The sequence below is a fragment of the Pipistrellus kuhlii genome, unplaced genomic scaffold (genome assembly GCF_014108245.1).
Source record: "Pipistrellus kuhlii isolate mPipKuh1 unplaced genomic scaffold, mPipKuh1.p scaffold_m20_p_2, whole genome shotgun sequence".
NCBI lineage: Eukaryota > Metazoa > Chordata > Mammalia > Chiroptera > Vespertilionidae > Pipistrellus > Pipistrellus kuhlii.
In genome coordinates this window covers 23,850,958-23,872,133 of record NW_023425515.1, presented here as the reverse complement: position 1 = coordinate 23,872,133, position 21,176 = coordinate 23,850,958, and the positions used below count along the sequence as shown (strand labels likewise).

Here is a 21,176-nt window from a genome sequence, read left to right as displayed (position 1 = left end):
ACAGCCAATTAGCTGTTGTTGCTTCAATATTGAAGACTCAATAAGTAAGAAATTAAAGTTAATCTGAAGAATCTCAAGTACATTCAGAACATTTCAATTAATCAAATTAGTTCATTTCTATTTGATATTGATGGGATATTTCAAAGATGATGGAAAAAACATGGCAAAGGAACAAGATAGTCCCTGATGAATTCTGACCACATTATTTACTACTTATCTCCCCTCAGAAAAACTTCTTAATCTCTAAGAATCCATCATTTGTTCCTCAGTAAAATTTCCATTTCACATGATGCATGACTTCTAGATCTAGTTAACATGTGATAAGATTTTAAGACTCCTGGTTGTGAAGAGAAGGGTGAGCAATAGGCTTTGGGGGACAGCTTCTCAGACTCTTCCAGTGAATCTAACCTTTTGTTTTATTCTAAAGTGCCATGTAAAAACCAGAAATCTATCTTCAACTCCTAACCTCACCCCATCCTTAAATCCTGCCAAATGAGCATATTGTACTGTGTACCTATCACATCAATCCTCTCCCTTTCTTTTCGGCTTCACCAATCAACTACTAATTCCTGCCACCATTCAAATTCCAAATCTCATATTCCTTTGCTCTAAATACTACCAAGCTTTACTAACACATCTCCTCACTCTAAGATGGGTCTGACTTCAATCTCCCCTCTATTAAGAAAATTTCTCCAATCCTCATCTTTTCCCTTGACCTAACCATGGATTCTAAATGTCTCACTCTTTTATAGAAATCCCTGCCCTCCCAATCTATTTTACTTCCTGCTTTCCTCTTCCATTAATTTAATGCTCCAGCCCTATCAACCTCCTGGCTGCTTTCACGGGTGCGGTCTCCTGGCTGTGCAGCATGCTCTTCCTTCTGCCTTCAGTCCCCTCTCCTCTATGACCAATTGGCAAATTCCTAATTGTTCTAGAAGTTTCAGACTTTTTGGAGTCCTTCATGCACACCTACGTGTTTCCTTGCACTCCCATTGCATCTGTGTGTCCCTTGTTAGAGTCTGTGTCCTGTTGAACTGAAATGGTTATTTGCTTCCTTAAGCAGGATCAGGATCTTTATCTCTTGTACTCTATCCCAGTGCTTGGCCCTTTGTAGTGTTTGTTCCAAGATCAATTGTTGACAGCTTGAAGGGAAGACACATTACTGTGAATCGGAAGTACCACCGAAACTCAGAGTGAAACCTTGTTTTGATGCCCTGCTTAGATTTAATTGTTTTATTTTTATTTTTTTTTAGCTCATTTAGCATTTTGTTCTAACTTTCATTATTGAATTTAAGACAACCTGTCTTGTATACTGAAGGTTGTATATGTACATATTGTATTCCAAGAGGCAAAGATTACTTGTGAAGTTAATTTTCTTGTTTCCCAGGACTTTGCACACATTAGTACACATTAAACACATGTTAAGTACATAATATATAAAATAGTGTAATTGTCCACTAACTGATGGAATTTGTGAAGTTCGGGGCTAAGTCTTCTTTTGGATTGTGCCATGCATACAGGAGGTCCTCAATAATTCTTGAAGAAATAATAAATTTAGTTATTAGTTAAGTTAAAAATATCTACCAAACATATTGTAAATATAAATTAAATACTAGATATTTTATCATTACAGAGTTCTCTGAAAGGTTTGATAACTTTAAATGCAAGTGAAAAAAAAAATGTCCTTAGAGTCAGAACTGGTTGTATACAGCTATTATCAATGTTAAACCTACCTTGCCTCTTCCAAAGCACTTTTATCATTCTATTTTTGCTTGGACTTCTAAAAGCATTACATTATAATTAAGCTTGTCATGCTGTCTTTCACATTAGTCTGAATCCATTTCCCTTTGATAGATGCACGATAATCACAGTCTTTATGTCTTCACAACAAACAACAGGGCTTTCTGCTCTCAGGGTAAGCCTCTGCTTTATTACCATACATTATTTTGGGTATTTTATAGATGGGGGATAAATTAGGGAACAGGGAAAATGAAAGAAAGCATCCCTTTTTTAAAGAGCCTTTGAGTGAACCATATTTTGGTCAATGAATTACTAAATTAGAGGATTTTCAGAGCAAAGTAATGTAGATCTAAATAACTTCCTCTGAAAATGATCTGAGACTAGTTCTCTTTTGGAAGACTTCTCTATTGCCACTTTCCAATGACAAATAAGCAATGTTTATCCCTGTAGAGCTTGGTAGCATTCTAAATGATTGTCCAAGTGCAATCCATTCTAAATGGATTCCAAACTGCCTCACAAAATGGCAGTTGTGGAGCTCAAGGTCCTGCTGGAAGCCAGCAACTTGGTCATTTGATGGAGGAATCCCCATGGGGAGTGAGAGGATTTTCAGCCCAGGGGTTGATATTCCAACCAGTGGACCTGATTAGGCTTTTCTATTGTTCTTAACCCTTTTTCTCTTGGGTTACTAATCCATACCTACCAGAAGCAGATCATACTGTAACTTAATCTCTTGTTTGAGGTTCTGATTTTGCCCAGGGCCTGGTTTCTGTATTGTAGTCTTAAGGTTGGGAAGGAAAATACAGTTAGACTTTTGTGTTGGTGCTTCCATCTTATCTGTTTGTCTTCCTTTTCCTTCTGTATCACAACCCCCCATCCCCCATCCTCAACTTCCCTCTATTTACCCAGGAATAATAATTTTCATTTTCTTTTTTAAAAAAATATATATTTTATTGATTTTTTACAGAGAGAAAGGGAAAGGAATAGAGAGTTAGAAACATCCATGAGAGAGAAACATCTATCAGATGCCTATGTACATGCCCTTAACTGGAATCGAACCTGGGACCTTTCAGTCCGCAGACCGACACTCTATCCATTGAGCCAAACCGGTTTCGGCTTTAGAATTTTTTTGCACTTAACTTTGTTGTTTATTTTTGTGTAAAGTTTTTATTTTCTATAAATGGATATCTAAAATTATTTTAAAAATAATTTCTCTTCCATTAGTTTGAAATGCTATTATTTTTATCATTTGAAGTATTGTATATGAATGAATTTGTTTCTGGATGTTTTATTTGTTCCATCAGTACACGTGTCTTTTCCTACACTAACTTACCGTTGTTTAACTAGCATAGCTTTACTGTACATTTTGATCCTGGGTAGGGCAACTCCTACTTTTTGTGTTTCTTTTTTCAATTTTAACTATTGTCTGGCATTTTATTCTTCAAAATAAATTTTAGGATCAATATTTATGTTCTATAAAAGCCATATTAGTATTTGAATTGGAATTTCATTAAATTTGATATTTTGACACCTTTAAAATATTGAGAAAGTACATCCTGTATTTACCCACTTATTCATTCTTTTAGCTGTTTTTCAGGGGGAAAAAATATGCACAAATTTGTTTTCTTTTCTTTGTTTAGGTTTTCCCTCCATATTTTAGAAAACACCCTTATCATATATATTGTTACCTTTAAAAGGGGTGTTTCTGATGGGGGTATGCCCACTTTCATTATAACCCATACACTGAATTTTTAATTTTTATCATAGTTTTTTAAAAAAAATAATTTTAAACCTGCTTGCCAATTTTAAGTAGTCTTTCATTGTTCATTTTTGGAATTTTGACTTTTAGCTCTTTAATTTCATATTATTTTTTACATTCTTATCTGATAATTTCAATATCTGGAGTCTTTGGTTATTTAAAGTTGAAAATTGCTATTCTGGTGATTCTCCTTCAGGGTGACTTCTTATCTATATACATAAAAGCCTATCAAACCATTACAACCAAACAACCAGAAAAACCAGTTGACCAGTCAACCAGTCACTATGACATGCACTGACCACCAGGGGCCAGACATTCAATGCAGGAGCTGCCCACTGGTGGTCAGTGCACTCCCACAGCCAGCCTCCCATGGTCCCTCCCCCTGTCTAGCAGTCTCTGTCCAGCAGGCGCCAGTTGTCAGGCCCTGGCTGGCAGCTGGCAGGCCCTGATTGGGACTGAGCAAGACGGCCCCGATAGGTCCTGATCACCAGCCAGGCCTAAGAACCCCACCAGTGCATGATTTTCATACACTGGACCTCTAGTATTTTATATTACCTTTTATTAAAAAAAAAAAATATATATATATATATTTTTGCCAATTTTAAGTGTATATATATATATATATATATATATATATATATATATATGTTTTTATTGATTTTTAGAGAGAGGATAGAGAGAGAGAAAAACATCATTAATTGGTTGCCTCCTACACACTCCCTACTGGGGATCAAGCCTGCAAAGTGCTCTGACCAGAAATCGAACTGGTGATCTTCTGGTTCATGGGTCAATGTTCAACCACTAAGCAATACTGGTGGGGCTGCTTATCTTTTCTTGTTACTTTGTGTGTGTGTTTTTTTTTTTGCTGTTGCTAAACTATGGGCTTCCTGAGAAACTAAATGGAAGATGCTTTGCTCCTGAGGAGACATATTGTTTTTGACAGTGGAAATGAGGAAAACTCTGTCCTGAGGCGAATGCATTCTCCTTTTCCATCATCCAGTTTAATTGAACAGTCTCTTGCCTCAGTGCCCTACCTTGCTGCTGGTCCAAGGCTTAGGCTCCTGGTTGTAGTCTCTGCCTTTATGCTTACCCTTCACTGTCTCCATCTTGAGTTTGTTTGTTTTTTCATCTCTTTCTTCTTTTGGAACAGTGGAGGTTGTCCCCACTCCCTGAAGGCCCAGCAAGGCAGCAGTTATGTTTTATTCAGTGTTGTGTTTCTTTGAAGCAGGAAGGCCCCCTGTAGAAACCTACTCTGCAGTCATACTTGAACCAGAGTTCCTTTGTTCTACCTGTTTTTTTATTTATTTCCTTCAAAGATGTGGTTAGTATAAATTTTAAGTAGCTTAAAAGAGAAACTTCAAGTGCTAAGATTTACTTTGTAAAATAAAAGAGGAACTGTTATCTTTGAAAAGCAATGTTAGAAATCTTTTTAAAGACAAGCAGAAATTTTGTTCCTCCCCCCTCCACAGTGTCGTGTGAGTAATGAGAATGGAAAAAATCAATTTCCTTGAAAATTTAAAATTCCCTCAATGAACTTTTATTCTAAAAAAAGAAAGCAGCTAAAATGAAATGTTGACATTAGTTAGATGTATTGCCAAATTGGAACTGGGAAATCAATGTGATTTTTGCAGAACAATTCATAGTGTTAGAAAACATTTTGGGTTTTTTCAATGTCAACGTCAGAATCCACAAACAGACACATCATAAAAATCTGAGTTCTACAGCTGTATGTATTCTCTAATTTTTGTTAAAAAGAATGAAAAAAGAAAGATAGAAGAATAATGGTTATGGTGACAATTTAAAAAGAATAGCACAAGAGATTTTAATTTTTGATTAATATTTTGTTTGACTTTAGTATGGAAAAATAGTGAAAATATTTTTTAACGAAAGATTTGTTTTTTACTTTAAGATAAAAATGTTACTTGAGGCATCTTGCCAGCATATATCATGTCAAAAAAATTGCTTTTTACTAGTCACTGATTATGCTTTTGTGGATTATCCAAGGGCCCAAATTCTAAATAAATGGACTTGCTAATACATAAAGGTGTATTCAGGAAAACCACTCACTTCCTGTTATCCCATTATCTGCAAGTAGGCTATCCATTTTTGTGGATTACACCCTGGAAACCTAAGCTGCTGCACTGTTGTCCTCAAAATCCCCTAGTAATATATATATATATATATATATATATATATATATATTTATATATATACTCTCTCTCTTTTTTATTGTTATTTTATATCCATTTCCTATAGAATGGCAGGAGTTAATAGTAAATGTTTGATGACTCCATAGAGACATCTGAGTCTGTCTTCTACTTTCCCCTCACTCTTATATTATTACTAGAGGCCCCGTGCATGAAATACGTGCACTGGGTGTGTGTGTGGGGGGTCTGTCCCTCAAACCAGCCTGTTCCCTCTCGCAGCCCAGGACCCGTTGCTCCTTACCACCCATCAGCTGGTAGCTCCTTAAAGCTGCTATGGAGGTGGGAGAGGCTCTTGCCACTGCCACTGCAGTTGCGCTCACCAGCAGTGGGCCTGGTTTCTGACTGAGTGGCACTCCCGCCTGTGGGAGTGCACTAACCACCAGGGGGCAGCTCCTGCATTGGGCATCTGCCTCTGGTGGTCAGTGCACATCATAGCGACCGGTCATTCTGGTCATTGTAGAGAAATGGTCACCTAGGCTTTTATTGCATAGATAGCCTCATAAAGCCTATGTGAGATGACTCTGCCCATCTCTGGCTGGGAGCAGGTAGGGGTTCTTCAGCAGAACAAGACTAAAAACACGATGATGTCCATTTCTTTAGTTCGGTTTTCCTGCCACATCTCCTTGAGTTTGTTAGAACTATTGTTGCTTTTGAATCTTTAGATAATGGGTTGGGCAATTTCAGGACATTCTAGACCACATGTGTCAAACACAAGGCCCGCAGGCCAAATCCATCCCGCCAGGCCTTGCAATGTGGCCCGCACCACGCTGCCATCACTGCACTCCGCTGCGTTTCCATCACAATGACAGTTTATGACTGTTCAGTAAACCATTCGGCCCGCAATTTAGGCTGGATTTTAGATTTTGGCCCCTTCTCTGATTGAGTTCGACACCCCTATTCTAGACTAAACTGGCAAAACTTCAGAGCTGGCAGGAACTGTTTGGTAAATGGTGAGAGGTAACATCACATAGCCAAGTTGACAAACCTAAATAGTTTAAAACTAGGACCTGGGTGTCTGGAGTTTCAATAAATTAGTTTCTGGTTCTAGTGTATATAAATACTATAATATTTGCTTTCATAATCCTGCATTATAAACAGGTAAGTAGTTGAAAAAAGATAAAGTAGAAAAAATGTCATCATTCTTATGTGAATAGCTAAATTTTACCTTGATGTAAAAGCATAAGCTTACATACTTATTCTTCCTAATATGAAAAAGAGATGAAATAGAGAGACTTCCAATATGGAATTTTCAGGACTTCACTTAGTAAGTCTGGACAAACACCACAAGTTCTTAGTTATCATGCTATAACTAGAAATAGTGTAGTTTAGGTGAAAATATGTGGAAAATATTAAAAAAAAAACACAATAATTTAATTGTAATTTTTAAACTGAGGTCTTTGTCAATTTATTTATTTTTACTCATAAGAATAAAGAAAACTTCCTTAGGATACCTGGAATAAAAATTGACATTAATTATTGTCCTTTCTGAGCTATGGCCTCATTCTTTGCCAATGAGAATGAGAATCACAAATATTAACTAGATATTTAAGTGACATTTTGTCAAAGGATTGGATTAATAAAACTCCATTACTGTAAGATATTTTTCATGATTAAAAGGATATAGACTAATTAAGGAAGAAGGGCAGTACAGTTATCTGGTTTAAAGCCAAGCCACATAATATTACTGATTAAGCTGAGAGTAAGGTTTCTCATTCAAGGAGATTAGCATTGACCTGAAAACCAAGTAGAGAAGTTAAGGTATAATACAAAGGAAATACTGAGGAAATTAAAAAGAAATACTAATGTCTGATCCCCATGCTCAGAGATTATAATTTAATTGGCCTGAGAAAAGGGCACAAGCATAGGCAATTTCTAAAGCACCTTGGGTATATCTGATGTCAAGATTAAAGAACCACTGGTACTGAGTGTGGCTGAAAACTTATGGGGGGGGTCACATTTCATGAAGTGATTTCTAGGAAAATGCTGGAACACTGTTATATACATTGATGACAGCTTATCAATGCTGTTGTTTTGATTCTCAGTGGAGAGAAAAATTAAATAATTACAAAAAGGTGGTCTTGGTAGAATCATTAATTGAGAGAGTTCTCCAGATAAAGGGAAATCAAAACAATAACATTTATTTTGAGAAAAACTAATGAATATGCACACAATCTGATAAAAATATCTCTAATAGCAAGAAGTAACCAATTATAGACTAGAGAGCTTATTGCTCATGTATTTAAGATTTTTATTTAATTTACATGACTAAATTGTCAATAAAATATTAAAAGCCAATATAAATTACTTGAACAACACAGTGGAAAATGATTCTGGGGGAACTATAGTCCATTAATACTGTTGAGTTATTGTTAATCTATACTCAATTATGCCTCAGATAATTATTCTGACATGAAGTTAATTTTTGTATTTTAGAACAGGGTTCATACTAAATAAGACATGATTTTGGACAATGAAGGCAAGACTATCATAAGTAATATGAGTGTTTGAGAATGACCTAGATATGTCTAATCCTATGGTTTTAACATTCTAAAAATAGTTTATTGATTCTATTTATATTTAGGACACATTAAACTCTATTTGCAAGTCTTGGTTCTTGTAGAATCTATATTTCTGGGGATAAACATTTTCTAAAGGGCTTCCAGAATATTTTAAATAAAAATAATTTAGTAATTTTTAAGAATCAGAATTAGTACTTTAATAAAAAAAAATTCTTGTCAAGAAAACCCAATTTACTCTGTATTTATACAAGGTGGGACAAAGGTAGGTTTATAATTGTGAGTAAGTGAAACATAAGAGTTTATTTTTGTATTATTATTTATTAATTATTGTATTATTTTCAATATGAACAATTATAAACCTACTTTTTTATTCTCCTACCCTGTATACTCACCCACAATCGCCCCACAGAGGAAGGTCCAGGTCACCCTCTATACAGCAAGAGAGGCTCAGGCCAGCCAAGTGACCACACCCCATGCCTGTCGCCTGCAGAGGGAGGCAACTGGTGGCAGGGGAGGCGGGGGCAGCAGTTGGGGGAAGGAAAGTTCCAATAGGCCCTGATTGCTGGCCATGCCTAGGGACCCTACTGAGGGGTCCCAGATTGTGAGAGGGCACAGGCCAGGCTGAGGGACATCCCTCCCCCATGCACAAATTTCATGCACTGGGCCTCTAGTGTAATAATAAAAGAACAATTATTGAACACATTCCATGCTGGTTGTCATGCTAAATGCTTGACATGGGTTCTCATTTAATCCTCACAGCCTCAGATGAGAAAGGCACATAAAAAATTCGAGACAAAGACACTTGCTGGAGGTCACCCTGTGTAAGGGCCAGAGCCAAGATTAGAACCAAAGAAGTCTGGCCCAGAGCTGGTCTGCTAGTCCCCTTTGGAGGGGTTTTCCACTGTCTTCATTCGGACTCAGTTTATGTCACTTGCCTGAATTAGTTCTCACCACAACTTATAGTGGCAACACTTGGACCTGCAAAGCTACTCTTTCTGTTTTTTATTTTTTTCCTGCATTAGTTTTGTTCTATCTGCACATGATCTTTGTATTATGACTGGGCTTGAGTAAGAGGCTAATATTTTTGGATTATTTGAACTTGATATTAAAAGGGCCTGAAAGAAATTTTAGAGACAGGACAGGGAGTTTTAGGGAATAAAGAGGGTCCATGGAAGAGGAATGCATATATGGGGGCTTGAAGACGCAAAAAAATAAAATAAAAATGCTTATCTTACCGGTACAGAGGATAGAGAAATGCCGCAGGATAAGCAGGGAGGAAGACATAATTTCACAGAGGATAAAGAAAAGTCACAAGATATTGAGAAGAGGGAAACATTTTCACAGAGGATAGAGGAATGTTGCAGGATAAGGGAAAAGAAAGAGGTAGGGAAACCTGGTGGACTTAGAGCTTTGAAACTGATACTGTGTAGCAGAGGGACCAATGAGGGGTCCTAGATTGAGGAAAGGTCCAATTAGAAAGGCTCAGGTTCAGACACAAACCTACAGCATATAGAAACCAGGGGCAAAGAGACATGAGACAGAGTTTTAGATTTGTTTCCATTAGAGAGATAGAGAGCAGGCTTTTACCATTTGGGTGCCCCTTCCCGGGGGTCCCTTTTGGGGATACTCCTGCTTAGATGGAGTTTGTAAGTCCATGAATTTATCCTCATCTTTTGTCAGACAAGGACACACTAGAAGAAGTCTGCACCCCCAGCCTCACATTTCAATGTCATTTAAAACACACACAGAGAGAGAAGTAGAGGGAGAGGCAGGAAGAGAGGGAAAGAAAGAGAGCGAGAGAGATCATTAGTTTCCTATTTCTACTGTGACAAATCACCTCAAAGTTGGCTTGAAACAGTACAAAATTACTCTGTGTTCTGTAAGTTTGAGTTCTGGCATGGGTCTCACTGGGCTAAAATCAAGATGTTAGCAGGGCTGTCCTTTCTTGAGGCCCTGGAGGAGAATGCTTCATTGCCATTTCCAGCTTCCTTGTACCGAGGGGGCGACTCCCCGCCCCCAATTTCAAAGCCATCAGCAGTAGGTTGAGTCCTTATTACATTCCATCACTGGGATCTCCCTGGTGATTATATTGGACTCACCCAAATCATCGAGGATAGAGGATAACCTCTCCATCTCAACGTCCTTGATTTATCACATTTGCACTATACCCTTTCTTGAGTTAGATAGCATCACCACACAGTCCAGGGATAAGACAGGGACATCCCTGCGGATCATTCTGAGGGACATCATCTCTGTCTACCACAAGCACCTACTGCATTCCAGGGACCAAGGCAAAACACAATCCCATCCCTAGAGGAGATGGTTACAGCTGATGGAGTATGTAGACGGATAAGGGAAGAACACTATGTGCTATGACGGAAGCGTGACCAACTCTAATACACTGGAGAGAACAACCGCCTGCGGTCAAGGATGAAGCAGAAAAAAAAATTGGCCCAAGAATGAGAATTGTTCTTGACCTTTTCGTCTGACTTTACCACCAGGTTTTGAGACTCTGGGATATTCAGCACCAGCTGTCCATCCAGAGGATAGCGTGTTCTTTCCCCCCAAGTCAGGACTTTGGATGCCTCTTCCACTTTGATGAAGCCCACGGCCGACTTTTCATCTCCTGTCATCACCAGCTGGCCCTGCTGGCCATGGAACGGGAAGCCAGCCAGAGAGTGAAGAGCCACAAGAGCGCAGTCACGTGTGTCCTTTACCATTCAGGCTTGAGGCAGGTAAGGATGCTTTTCTCTCACCCTCCCTACCTATTTCCATAGCCAGAGGCTATTTCCACAATCCCATCTAAGGTCACTGAGGGCAAATAGAGAAAAAACAAAACCGTGGGCAGGGATTTCACAGGCGTGTGCTTTTCTGCGATACTGTGCGTTCAGGTGGATTTGGAGATGATTTTATTTTCAGCCAGCAACACCCCCCCCCCCCCCCCCATGTCAATGGACAAGCCTGCTCCCCTGGTGCAGAGCCTCCTTGGTGGATGGGAGGGGTAAGCCTGGGGGTATTTGCTGGGGAGAGACCATCTACTGCCATGATCACTTCAGGCCCTATTGTAACAGCACTGACAGGAACCCAGTATCCAGCTTTGGGCCAATTTAAACAAGAACTCCAGCCCATTCTTCCCTTCCCTCCATGGAAGGCTCTGCAGTCAGGCAGACAGGAGTAGTTCCCATCTTGTGCAGCGGGTGGAAAGCCCTTTGTTAGTAACAGTGTGTCTTGTCACTACATCAAACATTCTGTTTCCTGGCTATTCCAGGAGATAAAAATCCTTTATGCAGCGATCCATTTTGAATTCCATCTGGGGGAAATGTTCCCCCGTAAATGTGTTACTGAACTTTATGAAGGCAACCGATTCATTCGGCTCCCGGGTGGCCGCTGAGCGATGTGTTTGTTTCCAGGAGAACATTATGCTAATTGAGATCTGCAAAGTTAAACAGCTTAGGCTTGTGCTTAGATGCTGAGATCCGGCATCGCCTGGCCATAAGATAAGCCATATTCCCTGAGGAATTCAGGAAATGGGGCCCAAAGGAGTTCTAGAATACACCATAAAGAAAGCCAAGATAACAAATATATGCAAGTTTTTTAAGCAAGAATAAAATATGCACATGTGGTATATGCTGTAGGAAGGGTCACTGTACAGTTCAGTGTGTGCACCTCTTTATTTTCATTGTTAATAGCATAAATAATTAAAAGCATTGATACACATATAAAGCACACAGAACTGTGTCCCACATACGTAAGTGCTTTCTAGTAGCTGCTAAGCTATAGAAACACTTCTGTGCTGTATTCCATTTTTTAATTATGAAAATGTATCGACAGTCAAGAAAAAGAAAACAATATCATCCACAGTCCCATCAAGCAGTGATATTTGTCACTTTAGAGTAGACAAAACAAATAAAACAGGTTTGAAGAAATACCATGAGCCAGGACTGAGGGAGACTAATTTTTTTTATTTAAATATATATATATTTATTTCAGAGAGGAGGGTAGAGTGAGAAGTAGAAACCCCCCTGGGCTGATGGAGTCCCCAACCTAGGCATGTGCCCTTGACTAGAATGAACTCAGGACCCTTCAGTCCACAGGCTGATGCTCTATCTACAGAGCCAAACTAGCTAACGTGAGATTCCAGCCTTTAAGGACAGGTCCAGGGTGTCTTCCTGGTGTTCACTGCTCGGCAGGGCCTCCCACAGGATTGTGGAATACAAATGAGGAAGCAGACACATGACCAACTCACAAGGCCACAGTGGAGCTGAATGTAATGAAGTAGAGGTAAGAGCTACCCATGGAAAGTGATCAGTTCTGCCCGGGGCTGAGGAGGGTGGCATTTCAACAGAGCCTTGAAAGCCAGAGGAGAAGGAAGTAGTTCCAGACAGAAACCACAATGGGAGCACCTGCCAAGTGGCTTGAGCACTCAGAGTGCATTTACCGGGAGGGGGCCAGTTGGGGAGCACTTGGCAGATGTTGGCGTTGATGCAGTAAAGGGAGCTTAGAGCCAGATGGTGAAGGTCATTCACTGGCCATACCACAGTCTGGTCTTGGAAAAATTATTGCTTAAACCTGGGGTTAAGACACTAATTCTCAGACCCCAGGGGGCTCAGATCTCTTTTGGAGAATCTGGGAGGTCAATACTATTTTAATCATAATATTAACTTGTTTTTTTGTTTTTCACTCTCATTGTCTCATTAGTGTATAGAGTTTTCTAGAAGCTACCTGATGAGCAGTGATATTATTGCTGTGATGTCCAAAGGAATGTGTGCTTCTTATTATTGTGTTTTAACAAATTCTCAGTGTAAATTTCTAATGTAAATTTAGGTAATTTATCTATTATCTATCTATCTATCTATCTATCTTCTATCTATCTAATCTATAATCTATCTATTTCTTCCATATAAATAAAAGTTATTTGAGTTCTTCAATTATTTTAAGAATGTAAAGGGACCTGAAGACCACAAGTTTTGAGACACTTTGGGTTAGAGAAATCGGAGTTCAAATGTTGGGCAGATTACTTACCATGACTAAGCTTCAGTTTATTAACTTTTGAAAATGTGTGTATGTGCATGTTCGTGTGTGCGTGTGTGTGTGTGTGTGTGTGTGCACATGTGCGCGTGCTTCTGGGTCACAGACGTAACAAACAGTAGCAGTATGTATCTCTACTGCATCCCTGGGTATGGCCTCCTTTCGGAAGCAGTTTGTCCTGGAGCCAGCCCTACAAGCTCCCCATACCTCTCAGGTGGAGTGTTGAAGCTTTATCACATCTCTTTTGCTTAACTTCCCCACATTCGTTCATCTTTATGTAATCAGGCATCACGTGACAGCAGATGTTAGGAAGAGTTAGAAGATGATCTGGGCTTTATCACTAGCCTGCTTATCTTCAGGAACACCCTTTGAGGGGAGGATGTTGTTTGTCCTGTCCATTCTCAGCCATTGCAGTTCCTGCTCATAAACATTCAATTATTGGGGTCTACTTTGGTTCCCTCAACACCCTGAGTCTCCCAGGACAGCCCTGGCCATGCTGATCTCATTCCTTTCAGAGCATTGCTCACACCTGGAGATGCTTTCTAGTTATAATAAATACTTGGCAGAAGGGAAAGATACTAGTCTTCCACTTCTGTGTTTTCCAACAACTGTTAACATTTTTCTGAGCACTGAATGGATGCTCAGTTGCTAAATTATTGCCATTTCTCATACCAGGTTCACTGACCCTTGATCTTTGGTATTCTGGTTTGAAGTCTCTTTTGGGGACTTTCCATTTGTTTGAAATTAATGGAAAACCTTTCTTCTATTGCCATTTCAGCTGACATGCTAGTATTACTTAATTCCATTTGACTCCATGGAGACCTAACATTATCCCTATGTAAAAGCAACTTGGTACATTTCTGTGACTTTTCTTTATCTTCATGACTTTTGGCATCCCGGCATCCCTAATCAAGAAAGGAATGGCGAGCCATGCAAATCTTCTTACAAAGACCTGTGTGCTTTGTCACACCCTGTGAAGATTGCCTACACAGCTAGCAGCAGGACAAGTTGGGACAACATCAGAGAGTCCCTGGAATGTGCAATTTTAAAAGAATCAAAGTCACTCAGTATCCTAGAAGTAGTTCTCATAAACAGCCTTTGCAGCGAGTTCTTAACTGAAGCTTAAAAAAAATACCCAAGGATGTTAGGAACCTTTAAGAATATATTTGTAGCTATAAACAGGAATAAAGTTTTAGTTATCACTGCAACTCTCATCCTAATGATGGGGGCTAACCTGTTTCTGTAAAATAGGTAATGTTTCAGTTTGTTTTGCACCAAGGACACACTTAGGGCCAGGCTGGACATTCAAGTGTCATCAAATTGTGACAGACAATAAATTAAATAGTTTCATTTTTGAGAAACATTCCATGCTTATTGTGAGATGTTAGAACAATGCAGCAAAGCTCAAATAAGAAGCTAAATATCATCAGGTTCTAAATATCTCTCTGTGTGTAGACTATTTTGCATAAATGTGGTCTGCAACCCACATTTTTATTTATAATAGATTGAAATGTATTTCCCTGTACCCAAATGTAGATCTAGTTCATCATTTTTTAAAAGGCAGTACATATCCCACTATAGGTATGTATCACCATTTACAGATTCATTTGCCTTGATGATAATTTTGCTATTACGATTTTTTTTTTTTGTATATAACTATATTCACACTCATGACTTTATCTCTCTCGGGTAAAATCTTAGGAATGACTTTCTAGCTTAAAATATATGCACAGTATATAATTTGGTGTACAAATTGCTTCCCATAATTTTAGCATTTCATCCCATCTCCAAGAGTAAACATATTAATCGCATCCATAGTTATTGTACATAGAGAAATTTGTCAGACAATGCTGCCTAGCTGAGACCAGCAGGACTCCAGAGAGCCTGGATGGGTTTCATAATCCATATCGGGAGGTTAGGTTTGGAAATGTGAAGACTAAACTTTCTTTTCCTCATCCAGAGTGGTGCTGTTTCTTGAAGACAACTCTCACACTATCACAAGAAACATCGTTCCTGAAAAACGGCCCTCGGGTGTTATTTTTTGGTTCCAGTGCATCTCCTGTCCTCTTTTCTAGGCACCATTATTTTGGGGAATTGAGATTTTTGAGAATCTAAACAATTCAATGTGTAGTTCCCTTGGTAATTTTAAAATGTGAGAAAAGGGAGGCCGACAAATGTAAGGGAAATTTATCTCCATCTTACAAGACATTATACCTCTGGGGTGCTTGTATTTAGGGCAAGATTGATGAGCTTCTCTTTTGAACAGAACTAGCTGCCCACGGATGGAAGCGATGTCTTTGCCTGCCTCCTCGCTGGGCTCCAGGTGACCTCCATTCTGTTAGCATGGCTCTTCTTCCCTAGCAGGCTTAAGGCTTTACTTGGTTTCATGTCATTCCTGGCCTATGAGGTCTAATCACTAGCTGGAGACATGTGAAGTAAGTACCTCAGTCTTAAGATTATACCAAAACATACACACACACATGCACATACATGCATACCACATTCATTTAAATGTGATTAGCTTGGAAGGAATAACACATTTCAGTGTTATTATTATTCAAAAGAATAATAGTATATACCATGAAAGTTTCTTCTCATCCCGGTTGCCTACCTACCCAGTTTCCTTCCTATGAAGCAACCAGTTTTATGACTTCAGTGAGGCCCCAGCAAGGGCTTTTCTATTCATACACAAGTAAATATATATAGCATCTCTGACCGGTTTCTCAGTGGTTAGAGCAGCATCCAAGAACCAAAGGGTCTCTGGTTTGATTTCCAGTCAAGGGCATGTATCTTGGTTGCAGGTTTGATCCATGGCCCCAATCAGGATGCCTGAGGGAAGCAATCAACCAATGTGACTCTGGCATATCGATGCTTCTCTCTCTCTCTCTCTCTCTTCCCCCCAACCCTTCCCTTTCCTTTCTCTATCGCTAAAAATCAATGGGAAAAAATATCATCAGGTGAGGATTAAGAAAATTAAGATAATAATTTAATTAAAAAATGTTAAAAAATAAAAAATAAATAAAACTAAAAAAAAGAATAATTATCCTCAATTCAAAAAAAGAATATATATGTAATTATTAATTTTAAGAACATATTATTTTAAATGCGGTTTACATGAATGGTAGCATATTATATGCCCAGAAACATTGCTCTGTACATTGGTTTTTCACCTAATGCTACAGATCATTTCATCACATTACCTAGAGAGCACACTCTTTCCTTTTTACAGCTCTATGTTACTTTGTTACATGGGTCTAACAAACGTTTTGTTAATCACTTCTTATAGGCATTGGTGGTAATTCTGATATTTTTCTATTTCAAGTAATGTACAATAGTAGTTTTAACCTTGAACATACAAATTTTAGCACATGTGAGGATATATCTGTGTGATAAATTCCTAGAATTAGTCAGAAACTATGTCAGGAATCCTGATAGATATTGTCCAATGTTCACCAAAAGAGAAGCTGCATTAAATCTATCAGCAGGATAGAAGAGGACCCATCCTCAGCCTATCTCATCCTCATAGTCTTAGCTTTTTTAAAGACCTTATTTATTTTTCTAAAGAGCACTTTTAGGTTCACAGCAAAATTGGGAAGAAGGTATAGAAATATCTTGTTCCTTCTGTCCTCCCTCATGCACAGCCTCCCTGGTTATATACATTCTCCACATTTATTACAACTGATGAACTGAAATTGACCCATCCTTATCATCAAAGTAGAGGTCTGGTGCATGAATTCGTGCATGGGGGCAGGAGGAGTCCCTATGGGTGGAATTGGACCCCTAAATCCAGTCCTGCGTCTAGCGCCCTCCCAAGGGGAGTGGCCTGCAGGTTTTGGCTGAAACCAGCTCTCTGACATCCATAGAGGGGTCCCAGATTGTGAGAGAGCACAGGCCAGACTGAGGGACCCCATGGGTGCACGATTGAGCCAGGGAGGGACCACAGGAGGGCTCCAGGGTGTATCCAGCCCATCTTGCTCAGTCCCAATCAGCCAAACCCCAGCAGCAAGCTAAACTACTGGTCGGAACATTGCCTTCTGGTGGTCAGTGCATGTCATAGCGAGCAGTTGAGCAGTCTTAGCATATCATTAGCATAATACACTTTGATTGGTTGTTCCGTTGTTCTGCCATTCGGTCTATTTGCATATTGCCCTTTTATTATATAGGATGTAACTGCAGTATACATTAGGGTTCAATTTTGGTGTTATACATTTTGTAAGTTTAGACAAATGTATAACAACATGTATCTACCATTATAACATCATATAGAGTAACTTCACTGCCCTAAAAATCTTCTATGCTCCACCTTGTCTTCCCACCATCCTCCCCTAAACCCTGGCAACCACTGATATTTTTACTGTCTACACCATTTTGCCTTTTTCAGAATGTCATGTAGTTGGAATCTTTTATGTATGTAGCCTTTTAAGATTGGCTTCTATCACTCAATAATATGCATTTGCATTTCCTCTATGCATTTTTAATGACTTGTAAGCTATTTTTTACACTGAATAATATTTCATTGTGTGGATATGCCACAGATTATTTATTCATTCACCTGCGAGCATGGCAGTTATGAATAAAGCTGCTACACATCTGTGTGCAGGCTTTTTTGTGGACCTAAGTTTTCAACTCTTTGGGGTAAATATCAAGGAGCCCAATTGTCGAATTGACTGATGTGTTTAGTTTTGTAAAATAAATGCCCATTGCCTTTTAAAGTGGTTGCATCTATTTGCTTTCCCATCAGCAATGAAGGAATGTTCTCATTGTCCTACAGCCTGTCAAGATTTGGTGTTGTCAGTGTTCCAGATTCATGTCATTCTAATGCGTAGGATCACATTATTGTTTCACTATGCACCTCCCCGACCACATATGATGTGGGCCATCTTTTTTACATTATTTGACATTTGTTTATCTTCTTTGGTGATGTCTGGTAAGGTCTTTGGCCCATTTTAAAAATAGGTTCTTTGTTTTCTCATTGTTGAATTTTGAGTTCTTGGTATATTTTGGATAACAGTACCTGAAGAATATGTCTTTTAAGAATATTTTCTTTAAGTCTCTGGCTCGTTTTTTCATTCTTTTGACAGTGTGTGTTGCAGAGCAGAGATTTTTAAATTTAATGAAATTCAGTTTATAAATTATTTAATTCATAAACTATACCCTTGGTGTTTCACCTAAAAAGTCATTGCAAAACCAAAGGTTCTTTAAATTTTCTTCTATATTATCTGCTTTGAGTTCTATATCGTTTTGTTTGTTTTGTTTTATATGTAGGTCTGTGACCCATTCTGAGTTAGATTTCATGAAGGCTATACAGTCTTTCTAGATTCAGTTTTTAACAAGCAGAGTTCCAGTAGTTCCAGCACCATTTATTGAAAAGACTATCTTTCCTCCATCGTATTGCCTTTGCTTCTTTGTCAAAGATCAGCTCATTATATTTATGTGGGTCTATTTTTGGTCTCTCTATTCTGCTCCGGTGATCTATTGTCTCTTCTTTTGCTGATATCACACTGTCTTGATTATTGCAGCTTTATAGTAAGTTATGAGGTTGGGCAGTGTCAGTCTTTTGATTTTGTTCTGATTCTAAAATATATTGTGTTGGCTGCTCTGGGTCTTTGGCTTCTCTCTATAAACTTGTGTAGAATCAGTGCTGTCTATTTTTACCCAGGAGAGCTCTTAGCATATTCATAATCGTTCTTTTCACTTCATGATCTGAGAATTCAAACATCCCTGCCATGTCTGAGTCTGACATTTGCTCTGTATCCTCAGACTGAGTTTCTTGCCATTGAGTATGTTTTGTATTTTGTTCATAGTTGGACCTGATACACTGAGTCAAAGTGATTTCTGAAAATAGGCCTTTAGAAATGTGGCGGTGAGGGTGTGAGGGGCGGTGTAGCCTTCTAGAATCCAGTGGTTAGGTCTCAGACCTTCAGGGGGTCTGTGCCTACGGACTATGACCTTCACACATGCTTCTCTGTTGTCCCTCCTCCCCCTTGAATAGGACAGGAAGGCGAGAGGCGGCTAGACTTGGGAATTGCCCTCCCACAGGTCAATTAGCCTCTGATAAAACCATAGCAGGTTAGGGTCTGGTTAAATAGTTTCTCCTGAGGACAGACCCTGTTGGGACTCTGACATACTACTATTTCAAAATACTTTCGCCTGCCCCTGCCAGGAGCATGAGGGGATTTTTTTTCTTCAGTGTTTAAGGGAGAACCTGGTCGATATCCTCAAAACAAAACATAAAGTGATGGGGTTCCCCCATGACTGGCTCCCCCTGGAAATGTTAACTCTCAGACTTGTCCACTTGGAGCCCGCAGCAATTTGTCAATGGCAGTTCCCATTTCCCTATCTTGGCATTGCTGCCCCAGAGTTTTCAGTTTATGAGTTTTGCTGTGGTAAATTGTGACTTTATGTATTTGCCCAGGCCTTTCTGATTTTGGGGGCAGCGATTTGCCCTGTGACCTCATTTCTTATATTGATCTAAGAAGAGTTGTTGGTTTTTCAGTTTGCTCAGCTTTTCACTTGTTGCTGGGATAGAGTGAGAAATGTCAAACACGCAAAATCAGAACCTGGGAGTCCAATGTTGTCTCAGCTGATTTTTGAAGTAGTTTTTGCTTTCCCCCCCTCTTTTTTTCTTAGCTATTTCTTTACAATGTGAGAGGTGGTGGGATTTTAGAGTCAGAGTGCCCAGTGCTGTACATTGAGCAAGTTATTTAATTTATCTAAGCAACCGTTTTTGTTACTTTTTTAAAACCTAGAAAATAGATATTATAATACTACCCTTATAGTTGTTTTGTGAAGGATGAAAAGATATTGTGAATCAAGACACTCAGAATAAAGCAAGAGCAAAAGATAATTATTAATCAAAAAGTGGGAAATTATATGTCTGTGACTTTGTCCCCTGGTGTCTGTGGGTGTGGGGTGACCTTGGGAGTGTCCTGAATGCCTGCACAATGATCACAGGTGGGCGCATGCAGCCCACGGCCCTTCTCCTCACAGGGCCAAAGTCTTGCCAGCCTTTCTTGAAGTCCTTGAGCAAACCAAGGACACTGTGCCTCAGGGCCTTTGCATTGCTCTTTCCTTCTCTTCACTCAGGGATCTTCACAGCTTCCTCCTTCATCTCAGCCATGTCTTCCTCAAATGAATCCTTCTAAAACCCCCGATTTTGCACCAAATCCCAATGATCTCTACCCACTTCTCAGTTATATATTTTTTTCATATTGCTTCATATAAACATATATATGTAAATTCCTTTTAATATTTTCAAATCTGGTTGCATCTCTCCCCTCTTTCCCCCACTAGATATAAGGGCAGGAATTTTTCACTGATATAACTCCAATGCCTCCATCCTGTGTCTCTCCTATTGTAAGGTGTTCCATAAATTTAAGGAATGAATTACAAATTAATCTAAGAAGAGGCGATATCTAATAAATAAGTTTTATAAATGGAGAATCTGTTGTCTGTATCAGTATTCTGAGATATTATCATTTTTCTCATCTCACTACTTACTGAGATATAACTTCAGAGATTTGATGCAACACAGAAATAAAGAACATAGCCTGCTTTATATTATGGGACTATAAACAGCACTGACTAAAAAAAATAAATAAATAAATAAAAAGAAAAGAAGAGAGAAATTGAATCAAGTGTCCTGATCCCATGGTAACCAGCAACATGCACTGCTGTAATTTTTGATTCCTCTTGTTAGACCTAGGCTTGTGATGCATCTGAAAAAGAGCTAAAATGCTGACTCTTGTTGGAATAGCAAGAAGACAATTAGGGGACATGAGTACAATGTCACATCTCTTAGTGTTGGCTGATTGGCTGTGACAGCCTCAGATGAGAGAGATGAAAAGACCCGTACATTCCTAAACAGTCATTAACTCAGGAATAGAAGGTGGTGCATGCTCCCATCAGAACAACCATTTGCTCACA

General features: G+C 39.0%; 1 protein-coding gene across 1 annotated transcript in view; it reads left to right on the top strand.

The window, feature by feature from the left end:
* Nucleotides 1-21,176, top strand: part of WDR49 (WD repeat domain 49) — a 128,246-nt gene that overhangs the window by 40,844 nt on the left and 66,226 nt on the right. The window contains exon 7 of the mRNA XM_036447693.2: nucleotides 10,724-10,957. Coding sequence (XP_036303586.1) covers nucleotides 10,724-10,957 — 234 coding nt within the window. The remainder of the gene's footprint in view (nucleotides 1-10,723; nucleotides 10,958-21,176) is intronic.